Source organism: Anopheles merus, unplaced genomic scaffold (genome assembly GCF_017562075.2).
Source record: "Anopheles merus strain MAF unplaced genomic scaffold, AmerM5.1 LNR4000288, whole genome shotgun sequence".
Lineage (NCBI taxonomy): Eukaryota > Metazoa > Arthropoda > Insecta > Diptera > Culicidae > Anopheles > Anopheles merus.
In genome coordinates, this window is record NW_024427868.1 from 1 (window position 1) to 12,563 (window position 12,563).

The 12,563-nt window shown below is 45.8% G+C and overlaps 2 protein-coding genes across 3 annotated transcripts; one reads left to right on the forward strand and one right to left on the reverse strand.

Moving 5' to 3' along the window:
- Positions 1–2,979: 2,979 nt before the first annotated feature.
- LOC121602074 (stress-activated map kinase-interacting protein 1-like) lies at positions 2,980–7,314 on the reverse strand. Of its 2 annotated transcripts, none has more exons than XM_041930840.1 (2): positions 7,009–7,314; positions 2,980–6,636 (listed from the first exon to the last, which is right to left on the reverse strand). In XM_041930840.1, the coding sequence occupies exons 1-2, from the start codon at positions 7,050–7,052 to the stop codon at positions 4,968–4,970; spliced, it is 1,713 nt and encodes a 570-aa protein (XP_041786774.1). In that variant the 5' UTR covers positions 7,053–7,314; the 3' UTR covers positions 2,980–4,967. The 2 variants fall into 2 exon arrangements, with proteins under 2 accessions (XP_041786774.1, XP_041786775.1); XM_041930841.1 differs by having other exon boundaries at positions 6,767–7,314.
- A 278-nt stretch (positions 7,315–7,592) lies between these two features.
- On the forward strand, positions 7,593–11,126 carry LOC121602075 (cyclic AMP-dependent transcription factor ATF-6 alpha-like). The gene is made up of 4 exons (XM_041930842.1): positions 7,593–7,781; positions 7,872–8,860; positions 8,928–9,094; positions 9,157–11,126. Exons 1-4 carry the CDS (start codon positions 7,763–7,765, stop codon positions 10,298–10,300), a joined length of 2,319 nt encoding a protein of 772 aa, XP_041786776.1. The 5' UTR covers positions 7,593–7,762; the 3' UTR covers positions 10,301–11,126.
- Positions 11,127–12,563: the final 1,437 nt, after the last annotated feature.

The window sequence follows — 12,563 nt, forward strand, 5'->3', positions numbered from 1 at the left end:
ATAAATACGAGCAAAACATGAAACAAATCAATCGAACGTAAAGAATCACGCACTTTTTTGTCGCATCAATAGTTTCATATCTTCAGAACAGAGTTCCAACAGCTAGTAATTGAGATCATTAATAACAAAACAACATGCCAAAAATGGTACGTTGCGTGAAGTAGATTACCATATCTAGCGAGTTGAAAAGGCAAATGGAATAAAAGCAAAGCTTCGCCATGAACACACACAAAAAATCGATACACTGAGACTTTGTTCGTTGCAAAAAAGGGACCAAACCCACTCGAGACAGTTTGTCTTGTCTTTGGTGGCCTCGTGCTCCCGGTCTTCACTCCACTCCTCATTACCGGTGCACGCCAGGTGAGAAGTAGCAAAAAAAAAGGACATCAACAAAGAAAAGCGAAAGCTCCCTAATAAGGATGGCAGCGCCTACTGAGTGCCACAAGCACACACAGACACACACAACACCATCACCATTATTTTATCTCCCAAAAGTGCTCGGTAGGGACGCAGCACACACCGGCCAACGTGACATTCAAGACCATACTTTCGAGGTCATTTGCAACCGAATACCCTTGAACGTGCGAACATCGGCGCGGTGACACAGCAGCACACTCTGTGCGGAAAGAATTAAACCCATTCTTGCCAGTTGCTTATCTTCGTTTATTCCGTCTCCCGTCTCAGATCAAAGGTTCTACTGCTTTTTTATTAATCGCTGCAAAAAATACGGCAAACACGCACGACCCGCCGTGGGGAATGATTTCATCAAATTCACATTCAGCGCGCGAGAGGGAGCGCGAGAGGCCAGCCAGGCAGCACCACTCTCTCCGTGGGTTGCGTTTTTTAATCTTCTCCTCGGTTGGAAGTACAAGAGAGGGGGATGATTATGGCGGAGAAATAGGGAGGGTTGGGGTTCGGTTTATCACTCACCTCAGCGCCAGCGGTACCATGGACAGGATCTGCCGGAACGAGGGGCGCAAGTTTTGGTTGCGGGTGTCGCTAAAGACATGGTTGAACTTGAGCTTTAAGCCGTACTGCGGCACGGCGGCCACTTGTTGTTTAAAGTCGCTCATCGATTGCACACTGTCACCGTCCATCGTTGCACCGGTTGGAGGCGAAGGGTCGGGTTGTATCAGATGTTATCAGAAAATTGCACACAAATACACACAGGCACACCTGTGACAAACACCACTTAAAAGCACTGTATTTTCACTATCTGTACGGGAAACTCGCTTCTAATGCACTTTCTTTGTTGCTATACACACGGCTCACAGGGCTACCGAAAACCACGTAGGCTGCACAGAAAGCTCCCGCAAAACCCTCCCTAGTGGCGATGTATAATTGAGCACAATCTCGATTCCCCCACACACTACGGCCTTTCTTCACTCTTCTAACACCGTGACACCTGCACACTATCACAGCAAAACGCACAGAAAGCACACCGATTTACTAAAAAAACACTTATCACACAACAATCACACCGTGTGGTATAGGTACTCACACACACGCACACACTGGTTTTTTGTTACCTTTTCCGGCCCTTAGTGCACTAGCGTAGGGCAGAGGGTAAATGCAACAATTCTTCTTCGCGGTCACTTTCACCGTTCCCGTGCCGAACGTCGACTGGGCGCTCTCGCTCACCGTGCAGCAACTATTGTTTCGCGACTGTGTGTGTCGGTCGGTCGGTCGGCCCGTGTGTCTTTCGCGGCTGTCACACGCGTGTGCTTGCTTTGGTGCGTGCGTACGAGAGCATAAACAGCCCGAGCGAGTTGGCTGCTCTGGCAGCAGGAGCGGACGAAGTTTCTACATAGTGGCGCACTATGGTTACGGCGGTGTCAAAATGTGGGATAAACGAATTTCCTGTAGTTAGTGAATCTATTAAAAAATGATAATATTATTTGTTGTTTTGTGGGTAGTTAACAATACTACTGGAGTTACACAAACAAATTAGAATAACCAGTAGTTTAGTGCCGTACGATTTTATGTTTCAATAGTATACGAAGCATTATCCTAGCCTATCCATTTCTATGAATTGTTAGAAAAATATATGCTCACTTAATGTATCATGTTGATAGCAATTGAAAAAGGTGAATGAGGCCAATCGGCTCAAAGTCTTAAGAAAAAAAAAGTTGATCACAAATATTTTAAAAATATTGCTTTCAGATATAAGAAGAAAAATCTACTAATAAAAATGTATGTTTAATTTAATCTTGTTCAAATGATTTTTGCGTTTTGTGTACTTCATAAATATTTCACGCATTTTTAATTTAATTTTTATAAGAATAATGTTTTACAATTACTTTACTTTACTTTACTTATTTTATAGAGATTAGAATTCGCCTCTATGTTTTACAATTGATATAGTTAGATTCACCAAATTGCCTTCAACTCTTCTATTTTACACTGAGTCACAAATATCTTCAAATGTCAGTCACTGCGATATTTAACATATTAACAATATTAATAATGTAGTTACATATTAAAATATTAAATCAATTAAACAATTATGAAGCATTTCCCCATTAAAATAGTGGTCCGGCAACCAATTTGCTTATATGTACAGACTCATATTTTTTTTGTAAAGATTATGTGTGAATCATTTATGTGTCTAATGGAAACAATCATTCGAATTAGTAATTTATGCAAAATGTAAGATATGTTTTGTTTTACCTTTTTTTGTTCACAATATTTACATTTGTATGATACTAAAAGATTCCATAGTCCCAATGAACCGAACAGTAAAAGTGCGGTTTACACACACTGTCAACATGCGCTACGTACATCTTAGGTCATAAATACGCAAGCTAACAAAAAAACAGTAAAAAAAATGTAAAAATAATGTAAAGGTTTGAAAAAATAGCTGTAAAAGTAATATTAAAAAATAAAGTAATATAAATTAATATTTAATATTACCGCACAAATCTGATTCGGATGTTAACAGTACAAGTACAAATCTCACAGAACGGGAGACAAACGGTATCTCGTTAAAGGAAGTTTTATAATATTTATAGTTTAACACCTGCCACACTGTTACACAATACCTTTCTTACTAGCTGATTGTAATCCCTATTCTTGAACACACTCATCCCCACAGAGCATAGCGGCTCGTAGCCTTCCAGCTAGGACCTTCGAATCGATTGCTTTTGCAGAGCAACAACCGGCTCCATGTGTGTCCTTACTTTTGCGCTCCCTTTCCTGCCTGTAACACCCCTGTACACATACAATAAGAGGAAAACAATGAGAGAACATTCCCGAACTGGTACTGGTAGGACACAAAGTGCATTATTATTAGGATTATCTTTCCTCCACATATCAGGCAAACTGCTGCGCACGAACACATCTTATCGTACCTGATATGTTCTCCTTTACACTTGCAGGGGTTGCGGTGTGCTAGCTGGATTGAGTTTCGATCGAAAAAATAAACGCAACGCAAAATACATCTCATATCTCTTAAGCGTATTATTCCGTAATTATCTTCCTGCCTGGTTAAAAGATGACCGACGCACGCAACACGCGGCTAGTCGAACCGGATGATAGTCGAGGAACATATGTTAAATCTGAACACCACACGTCCAGTGTCAATGGACAGTGTGCTAGCGATAAGCTTACTTAAATACAAAACTAAGGATCGATAAATAGGACCGGCTGATGGATAGGGTAGCACACACTACGTAGAAGCGGCACGGTGCATCATGAACCAGCCTGTTGCTCATTAACGCCCTGCTTAACTATTCTCGCTAACTGCTAAAGGAACACATCGTTTCACATTTACATGTATATATATTATCTCTTCCTTGCCTGTTGCTTAACTTATAGTATAAAATTAGAGGGAAAACAGAAAAAAAATCGGCTTCCATGGCGGCCCTTCTTCCTGCGCATAACTTCCCCGCAAGAACCTGTCTTCAGTTGCGCAAGCGACGTAGCGATCGCGCGCATCGGTTACATGTTGCTGAACACAATTTTCCCGGTTTGCATGTAGTATGTTCTTTAGAACTGTTATGACTTTTTTTAAATGCTTCTCCCGTATCTAACGAAACTAGGTTGGAGATTGTAATATTATTTTTTTGCATTTATGTCGTTTCTATTGATTGTACGCAAAACGTGTGTTTCATATAATGTATATCAATATAAAAAAACCCCTCCTATCTGCGAACAAGAAAGGAAATCTAAATTGCACTATCCTTATTCCACTGGCTTGTTGCTGCTGTACACGACTGTTTTTTGTTTTAGTTAAAGTTATTTTGAACGTGTTTGCCATTGGCGAAACACTGGCTGTGAATTGGCTATTATATTGATATTTTTGCAAGTAAAGTCTATTGAGTCTTTGTTGGCATTTGTTTGGGGTGTATATGACTGTATATGAAGGATAATCGATCGGTTGGGCATGGTCGTGAAACAGAGGAACGACCATTCTAGTGACAGAGTAAGCATAAAAGTTAGTTTAAAAATGAATTCGACAGTGAGCTCGTGCGTACCCATCATCCTACGAGGCCCGGAGCTTATTTTACACGTTGCGTGGTTTGAAAAGAGGAAAGTGCGATTAGGAAAGTGCTGCTGGAGGGGCATTTTGGACTGTTGTGGAAAATAAATATTAAAGCTTGTATGATCATATATTCCGTACGTACTACATAAGAGGGGTTTACTTTTTTGTCGTTTTTACGCTGTCTGTAAAGCAAGCGTTAGGTGTCTCGTAGGATAGATAGGTGAGCAATTTCTTCGGTTTCATGATCATGCCCGATCCGATCGATCGATCAACTGTTCGTCTGGGTGGGAATGGATAAAATAAATAGCTTCCTCTTTCTCTCTCTCTCTCTGTGCTTCTTCCGTAAACGCGAGTGAAATGAATATTGTGTGGTGCGTAAAAGCACGCACATAAAATGGCAGTTAGTGTTAGTATATGATTCCTTCTCTTCTTGCTCTTTCGCGGTTTCTCTGCTCGTCTCTTATCCTACAGGCTGCTCGATGGGCTACGCACTGGAGGGTGGTTTTAATTTGCCCCGCCTTCGCATGTACTCGCGCCGGATCGGGCTCAGCCGAACCTCGAGAATGTTGTTCACCTTCTCCACGATCTGTTCGGCCGCATCGGGCGTCGCTTCGATATCGTAGTGCTTAAAACTTACCGGTCCGTCGGCCTCACCGCTCACGACATTGCCGGTACAGTACACCAACCGCAGCACCGCCTTCGAGTGTTTCCGCTCCACGATGGTACAGGCGGCTACGGAGTCCATCGTGTGGCAGGCCGGCTTTTGGCGGTTCCAGAACTTGCCCGGATTGTTCGGTATGGGATCAATTTCGAACCGATCGCCCGAGATGCCCAGCTGCACCTCGGTCTTGAGGCGTGATTTGTGGAGGATTTGCACCTGAAACGTACGGTAAAGCGGGGCCTCAATTTTAGACGTGTGCCCTTTGATCCGATCAAGATCTTCCTTCTGCTGGTTGCTAATGCGCTGCGAAGTGGTCATCGATTCGGGTGGTTCCGATTTCTGTGTACTCGAACCGGTTCCACCTGCCTGTTCCGGCTGTTGCTTGATCGGTTTCGTTAACGGTGCCGTTGTGGTGGCATTCGGGGCCGTGGCCGAGGTGGGAGTAGTTAGACTCGTGCTGCGCTCCGTACTGAATGCTTCGAACCGAAGCGACTGTCCGCTAGAGGTGGTGGGCAGCGGCTGATGGCTTGCACTGCTCGACAGCCGCCGTTCGGCCATAACGAGATGCGTGAAACGAAACTTCGAGCACGGTTCGTTCACATCTAGCGGCGGGAAATCCAAATCCAGCTCACCGTCTTCCTCCGTCATGTACAGGCCGTAGTGGCGTACGGGGCGCAACCCTACGGCCGGGTTCGCGATCGTACACTTGTAGCAAATCAGCCCTATAAACTCCTGTATCTTGGCAGTGGCTAGTACGCAGACCGGCAACGGAAAGGCACGCTGCTCTTCCGGAAGAGCGGGAACGAATACTTTGAACGTGCGCACCGGCACCTCGATGTGGCCCGTGCCGTCGAACTTGGCGTACTCGAGAAATTGGTTCTGCGGCAGCGCGGGCAACGTGCTCAACTGTTCGCTGAGCGTCGAGCTTAGTCGCTTTCGTGGTGATTCGCTTGGCAGCGAGACCCGCCGGCTAAACAATAGGCTTATTTCATCCTCCTCCTCTTCCGGCTGCAGCACGGAGCTGTCGTCCAGCTTTACACTTCGTATCTGTGACGCTTTGCGTCGTGCAATTTCGAGCTTTTCCAGCTTCTGGGCCGTGTTCGATCGCTGCCGGTGAAACCCACTCTCCTGGTCCATCTGTATTTCGTAGGATTGGGACAGTGTGTCGGCATCCTCCTCATCCGTATCGTCCAGCCCGGGGTAGGAAAAGAAGTACTCATAATCCACTCCGAACCGGGCCTGCATTTGTTGCTTGATTGGATCGATGCCGGGCCCATCGCTGTCTTCATCTGGCCCGGTCGTTTCTGGCTGGGACTGGGGTTGGTTTGTCGTTTCCGCCACGCGTGCTTGCGATTCCCGAAACCGTTTCGCCAGCTGCAGCGGGATGTCCTCCATCACCATCACCGTTTCGCTGACGCCCGTATCGTCGGTGGAGATGAAGGAGTTCCGGATGTGCGACAGCAACCAGTGGGCATTGTTGTACGTCGCCATGCTAGAAAAAAATGGAACGAGGCGAACTACGTTACTGGCTGCAAACAGCGCAACACGTGCACGTGCGGGGATGCAAGAGCCTGGGACCACTATCAACGGCCGGCGGCAGTAAGCCGCACCACGGCGCCTACCTTTTCAGCCAATAATGATTCTTGGGTTGGTTAGTTTTCTTGCTCGTGCACCACACGCACGGTGGAAGCACAAAGGTGAAGAAGACACTGCGATCGCGACGACGCACCGTCTTCCGTGATTATCTAAGTTTAGCCCTCATCGTGGTGCTCTCATTTCCAATTTTGATAGGGTGGTGCTGCTGACCGTTGATGGTGGTGGCGGAGCCGGTTGAAGGATGGTATTTAGTGCACGCAATACAAACCCAGAAACAACTTTCGCACTGGTAGGAACTGCACGATCCAACATTCCCCACGCATCGTCGCCATCCTGCGCTTAGGCATCTTCCCCCGGGCAGAAGGCGTAAGACCAAGGGGATTGTTTTTGCCGTGGCTTAGCCATGACTGTATATTGCAGTGAACAATGCGACAAAAACACCCAGGGCAGAGCAGCAGAACACTGTAGAATGGGAAGAATGGACGAGATGCAGTAAAAAATGCGTAAAATTACACCGAACTAGTGATGCCGAAACAGCCAGCGCTAAAAAACAACATTGACCACCATGTTTGGTAAGTTTGACGTTTGACAGAGAGCATTCGAGCAGATTTGTGTGCTTTTTTTTCTCGTCGCGTGATTCGAGCCGAAGAGGGAAATTTTAAAATGGAATTCAACAAAACCGATGTAATTAAACAGTAAATAAAACAAAATCGATTATTTAACACATGGATAAAGACACGTTGAAACAACTTGTTCAATTCATATTGTAATAAATATTTCAAATTTATCAGCAACCTATTTCGTGCAGAACCTTACAACAGCACACTGCTTGACATTATTTCACAAGGCGTACTGTCAGAAGAAAACAACACACGCAAAAGCAAACTCATCAAATGCCGACGAAAATCTCCAAAACCGTACACAAATCAGTCAGGCCAGTGTTTTAGCAAGCAATTTACGCATTTAGATGAAGACAATCCCCCGGAACTGCTGTGATTAACGGACAATCATTCATTCGAACAATGGAGGCACCGTTTGGAGGTACGATTTGGGTTGTTTCTACCGCGATTCGCTTCCTTCGCTTCCCGAAGTTTCGTTCCCAATTTTCACTTTCGATTTCATTATTTACAGGGCGTGATGTGCTTGATCTTTCGCTGGAAGATGATTACCTATCTCCCGCAATGTTCGATAGTGTTCCGCTCTGTGCGGGTTTTAGTGATTTTACCTCGAGTGCCAACGCTATCCCGCAAACACACCCATCGACCACCACCTGGAACACGGTGAACGAGTGCGCATTGGATGAATTGGACAACCACAACTATGGTGCGGGAATGATCAATCCCGACGACTTTCTGAACGATGTTTCGTACGACTCGTTACATTCACCATCCAACCGAGACACACCTTCGCCGTCCGATAGCCAGCAGAGCTACGATTCGGTACCGTCTTCAGGTGGCTTCGATGGCTGCCACGTCGTGCCAATGCATTTGGACAGTCCGCCAATCTCACCGCAAACACCGGCCAGCCCGGCAGATGGAACGGGCACGATGAAGCCTGTTACGGAGCTGCGACAGCTAAAAATCGTTCCTAAAAATGCTAATTCCCTCTCGAACGTGACGAAAACAATCACCAAGAAAACGATCGTCCTGTCAGCGAAAGACTATCGCGCTCTGCTGGCCAACATGCAACGCCAGCCAACGAATAACACGATTATATTAAAGGCCACACCAACCAACAAGCTGCCCATTGCATCGGCAGTGAAAACGATTCCCCGTGCTACACCAGCGGTGGAAACGCCGAAGCAGGAGAAACCCTTTGTATTACCGAAACCGGCAACACCGTCGATGGGGGTTGATTTGAAATGTGAAATTAAACCACCGGCTGCTATCAAACAAGAACCAATCTCATCGCCAGTTAGTCCGCTAACCGTACCGATGATGCTGGCAGCCGGAAACAGCCTATCGGAACGTACGTTTGACGAAAGGCTGCTTAAAAAACATCAACGTATGATAAAAAATCGTCAATCGGCTCTCGAATCGCGGCAGAAGAAGAAAGAGTATGTGACCTCACTTGAGGAGCGTTTGGATGTGCTGTCGAAAGAGAACAACCTGCTAAGGATGGTATGTATTGAACGAAAACGGTGTATTTAGTCATTTATCTAACGCTTTCGAAATTATCTTTCTGTAGGAAAACGCAAACCTGCTGGAAAGGTTAAAAATGCGTTGCACTTGTGCAGCCAATACCCTGCTGGTGGGACAAGCGGCAGCAAAACAAGTTACGCCAACAGCTCGCAAAAATGCTGCGATTGTGCTGGCCATGTTGTTTATGGTGTCGATTAATTTTTATCCTATTGGGTAGGTTGATTCAACTTTTATAATAAAAAAAAAGTTGCTAAATGGTTTATCTATCTTTTTAGCAATCTTCTCACCAACAATGATCATCTAGAATTAGACACAGTTCCCCACAGGGCCGAAGAATTTCATTCCCGTGGCCTGCTGTGGATGAATGACTCGAATGGTACTAAGCAGCGCGAACGAACCAAGCCCTTCCGCTTGAACCTCACCGCGATCGATGAACTGACCAAAGAAGACCGAATCGAAACGCTACCATCATCCGAGTGTCCGTTTTACGTGAATCAAACGGAAAACATACGCCTAGCGAGCGAACTTCGCCGATGGATTGGAGAGAACGGGTACAAAAACCTTACCGACGGCAAAGGCCAGGCAGACGTCAGCATCGACACGTTTGATAAGATGTTTCGCCTGAAGGATACGATCGATTCAATCTACCAACACATGAAGGACATTAGCATGCAGATGAAGACGTACGAACGGCGGCAGCAAAAGCTAGCCCTAAACGGTGGGAAGAAACTGGGACGCAATCGGCAACGAAAGTCAGCTGCAGTTGCTGCTGGTCAGCGCGATACCGCTGTTACATACCGAGGAAAAATACCCTCCCAGCACGATCTTGACCTGTACTATCCACGCGTGCACGTGAAATATGCGGAATTCTTCGAAGAAATTGGTCGCCGCGATGATACGTTTTATTTGGTTTCGTTCAGCGAGGAGCATTTGCTGCTACCCGCCCTGGCGTACAATAAAACCAGCCGGCCACGCATGTCACTAATGCTACCGACCGTGACGACACCCGGCTCGCCGATGGCCAACGGGACGGATCGCTCGAACAAGATAACGCTCATGCAGATCGACTGCGAGGTAATGAACACGTCCGTGATTCAGATACGCGAAAAAACAATCCCCGGTGATTTACGACCGGGGCAGGGTGGTGAACCGGGTGCTAAGGGTGCAACGGGCGGCTATGGTGGACGCAATGCGACAACTGCCGGTGGGCAAACGAACCGAAGGGCCAACGGTAGCGGAACGACACGAGGCAGCCGATTGGCGCGGAGCAGTAATTCGTCCGCTGCGACACATGTCGCTGATACGGTGGAGGAAATGCACCCCAAGCGGGACACTGTTCAGCATCAGCATATTCCCAGCCGACCGTTCTTTGTGGAGCGTATGAACGAGCACCTGAAGAGCGAACATCACGTTAATTGAGGGATTGATTGCGCGGTGTTGACAGATAGAGAGACAGACAGACAACCAGAACAAGCATTTAGGGTGATCGTGCGTTGGTTTTATTATTTGTTTTTAGTAAGTTATTGCTGTTGATCTCACAACAAAACAGGAGCTATTATGAAACTGAATGGTTTTTTTATCCTACAAAATTAACACCGGCTTAACTTACCGATCGTTAGAGCACTAGTTTTTTCCGTTAATTTTGAAGCACCATCATTGCACAAATGATTGTTGATGTTGTAGATGCGAGCGTAAATTGTTACTTTAATTTTAGCTTAGTTTCTATCCATTCCACATTGTTCTAATGGCAACAACTGCAGCTTTCGTGCAGTTTTCTTTACCTTTTTCAGTTTGATTTACACCATTTTTCTGAACAAAAGATCAAAGTAACTCGTAAAGATTGAAGAAAGGAAAATAGAATAACGGCCATAATGGTTAAAATTGCAATACTTAATGTAAGGAAGCATACGCAAGCAGCGTAGGGCAGCAAAAGGTAGATAGAACAAATCGTTCATGACTGGGAGTGCAATCAGAGCTAAGGTTAATTGTTTTTTTTTTTAGTTTAATTTTAGGGCATTCACATGCCCTGTAACAGATAACGACAGAGTACAGAACAATTTCATTATTTTGGCATAAAGTAAACGTAGACTGATTTTGTTGATCGTAATGGAACAAGAATGGAACAAAAGGACAGGATTATTGTGTGTTAGAATTAGCATTGCATTGCTGTATTGTACGTATGAATTAGATGTGTTATTTTTTCACAAACGTTTTGGAACTACTAAACCCTTTGATTGGAATTAAAAAAAACTGCAAAACTGACTGTTTATTTTCAATACACATAAAATGAAAGAAAACATTCCCTTTTTGCGGTGCGTTACAAATACCACAACAGTATGGTTTGACCTCGGGTTTCCTAACTTGCCAACAGCTAAATGTAAATGACGGTTTTCCTGCCTTTGCTTGATTTTTACGATTACTATCAACTCTATAATGCTGCAGAAGAGCAGAGCGGTCGTTTGGGAGATAGTTATTTTCTATTAATCGAACCGTTAAGATGATTACGACCATTGATCTCATTCTTCAGCAATATCATTTCGGCATTACTTTCGTCTGCTGAGCGCTGCAGGATTACCATATGGTGTTGGTAGCTTAGATCTACTATCAAAACCCGCCACCGGCAGATAAAACCCCAACATGAAGTTCAACCCAAAACGAAACAAACTACCCAACGCCTAATTTTCGGTCTTTTCTGCCGACTTTCCAGCACCAAGTAGCAGTCAGCTAATCGGGTTAAACGCCAGCGGCCGAGACCTTCCCCGTACAACCGTGTATCATAATCAATGCTCCACTTGACAAGCGCGCCTGCAGGTGAGGGCTGCATACAGGTAGCTAGTGCAGCTCTGTGTTTCCCTCGATCGACACAGTTCGAAGGGCAGTAGCAAAACCCAAAAATGGTAATGGCAAACAGAGGGTCCGACCAGCGAGGGAGACCCGTAATCCGTAAAGATGGTTAATTAATTTCGATCCGGGCGCCATCGATATTATCTGGCGGCCACCCACCGACAGCATCGTACAGGGTGGCCCTCCTCGATCCAAGGGGCTGTGAGGGGATTTTGAAGGTGTTCGGGAATTTATGATCAACTTTGATTTTTGTTAACGCCCATTTGTTTGCCCCATATGTTGGGTCAAATTAGCAGCGCTCCGAGGGCTGCCATGTTCTCGAGCGCGATTGAGGGGGGAGGGGGATATGGGCTGTAAATTCATGCCGTGCACTGCGGGTGTAAACCACACAGTGGAGCGATTGCACCAGGCCCGAACCGGGCGCGGTAAGAATCACATTTCGGCATTATCGATCGAATTGGGACTCTGCGATCCCCCAACGAGTAGTCCCGTTTGGAATGTGTGACCCATTTTGTGTGCCCGTATCCCGAGGAAAAATAACCCGGCCAGTGGGTTGTATCGTTTCGCCCGGTGCTGGGTGCCTGTGCCTGATGATCAATGGTGAAGATAGGGAGATGGATGTGTCGATCGTAATTGCGCGTTGCGCCACTGATAGCGATAGGAAACTGTTCGGTCATGCAAATGCGGGACAATAGTGCAGAAAGGCGAACGAAGAATGAAAGGTTTGATTGACGTAAGGAGTGTGTGTGTGTGGCTGAATGGCAAACGGGCGCTGTGTGAGGTCTTTGCATGGTGAATTTGTCCCGCGAATGGTACAGAAAATAGTATAAGGTTTATG

Excerpts from the sequence above, each read along its gene's own strand:
- LOC121602074 (XM_041930840.1), bottom strand. The coding sequence starts at position 7,052 with ATGTTGGATCGTGCAGTTCCTACCAGTGCGAAAGTTGTTTCTGG. Across the intron at positions 6,637-7,008 it reads AGTGCGAAAGTTGTTTCTGG|CATGGCGACGTACAACAATG; the intron begins GTTTGTATTGCG and ends ATTTTTTTCTAG.
- LOC121602075 (XM_041930842.1), top strand. Across the intron at positions 8,861-8,927 it reads AGAACAACCTGCTAAGGATG|GAAAACGCAAACCTGCTGGA; the intron begins GTATGTATTGAA and ends ATCTTTCTGTAG. Across the intron at positions 9,095-9,156 it reads ATTAATTTTTATCCTATTGG|CAATCTTCTCACCAACAATG; the intron begins GTAGGTTGATTC and ends CTATCTTTTTAG.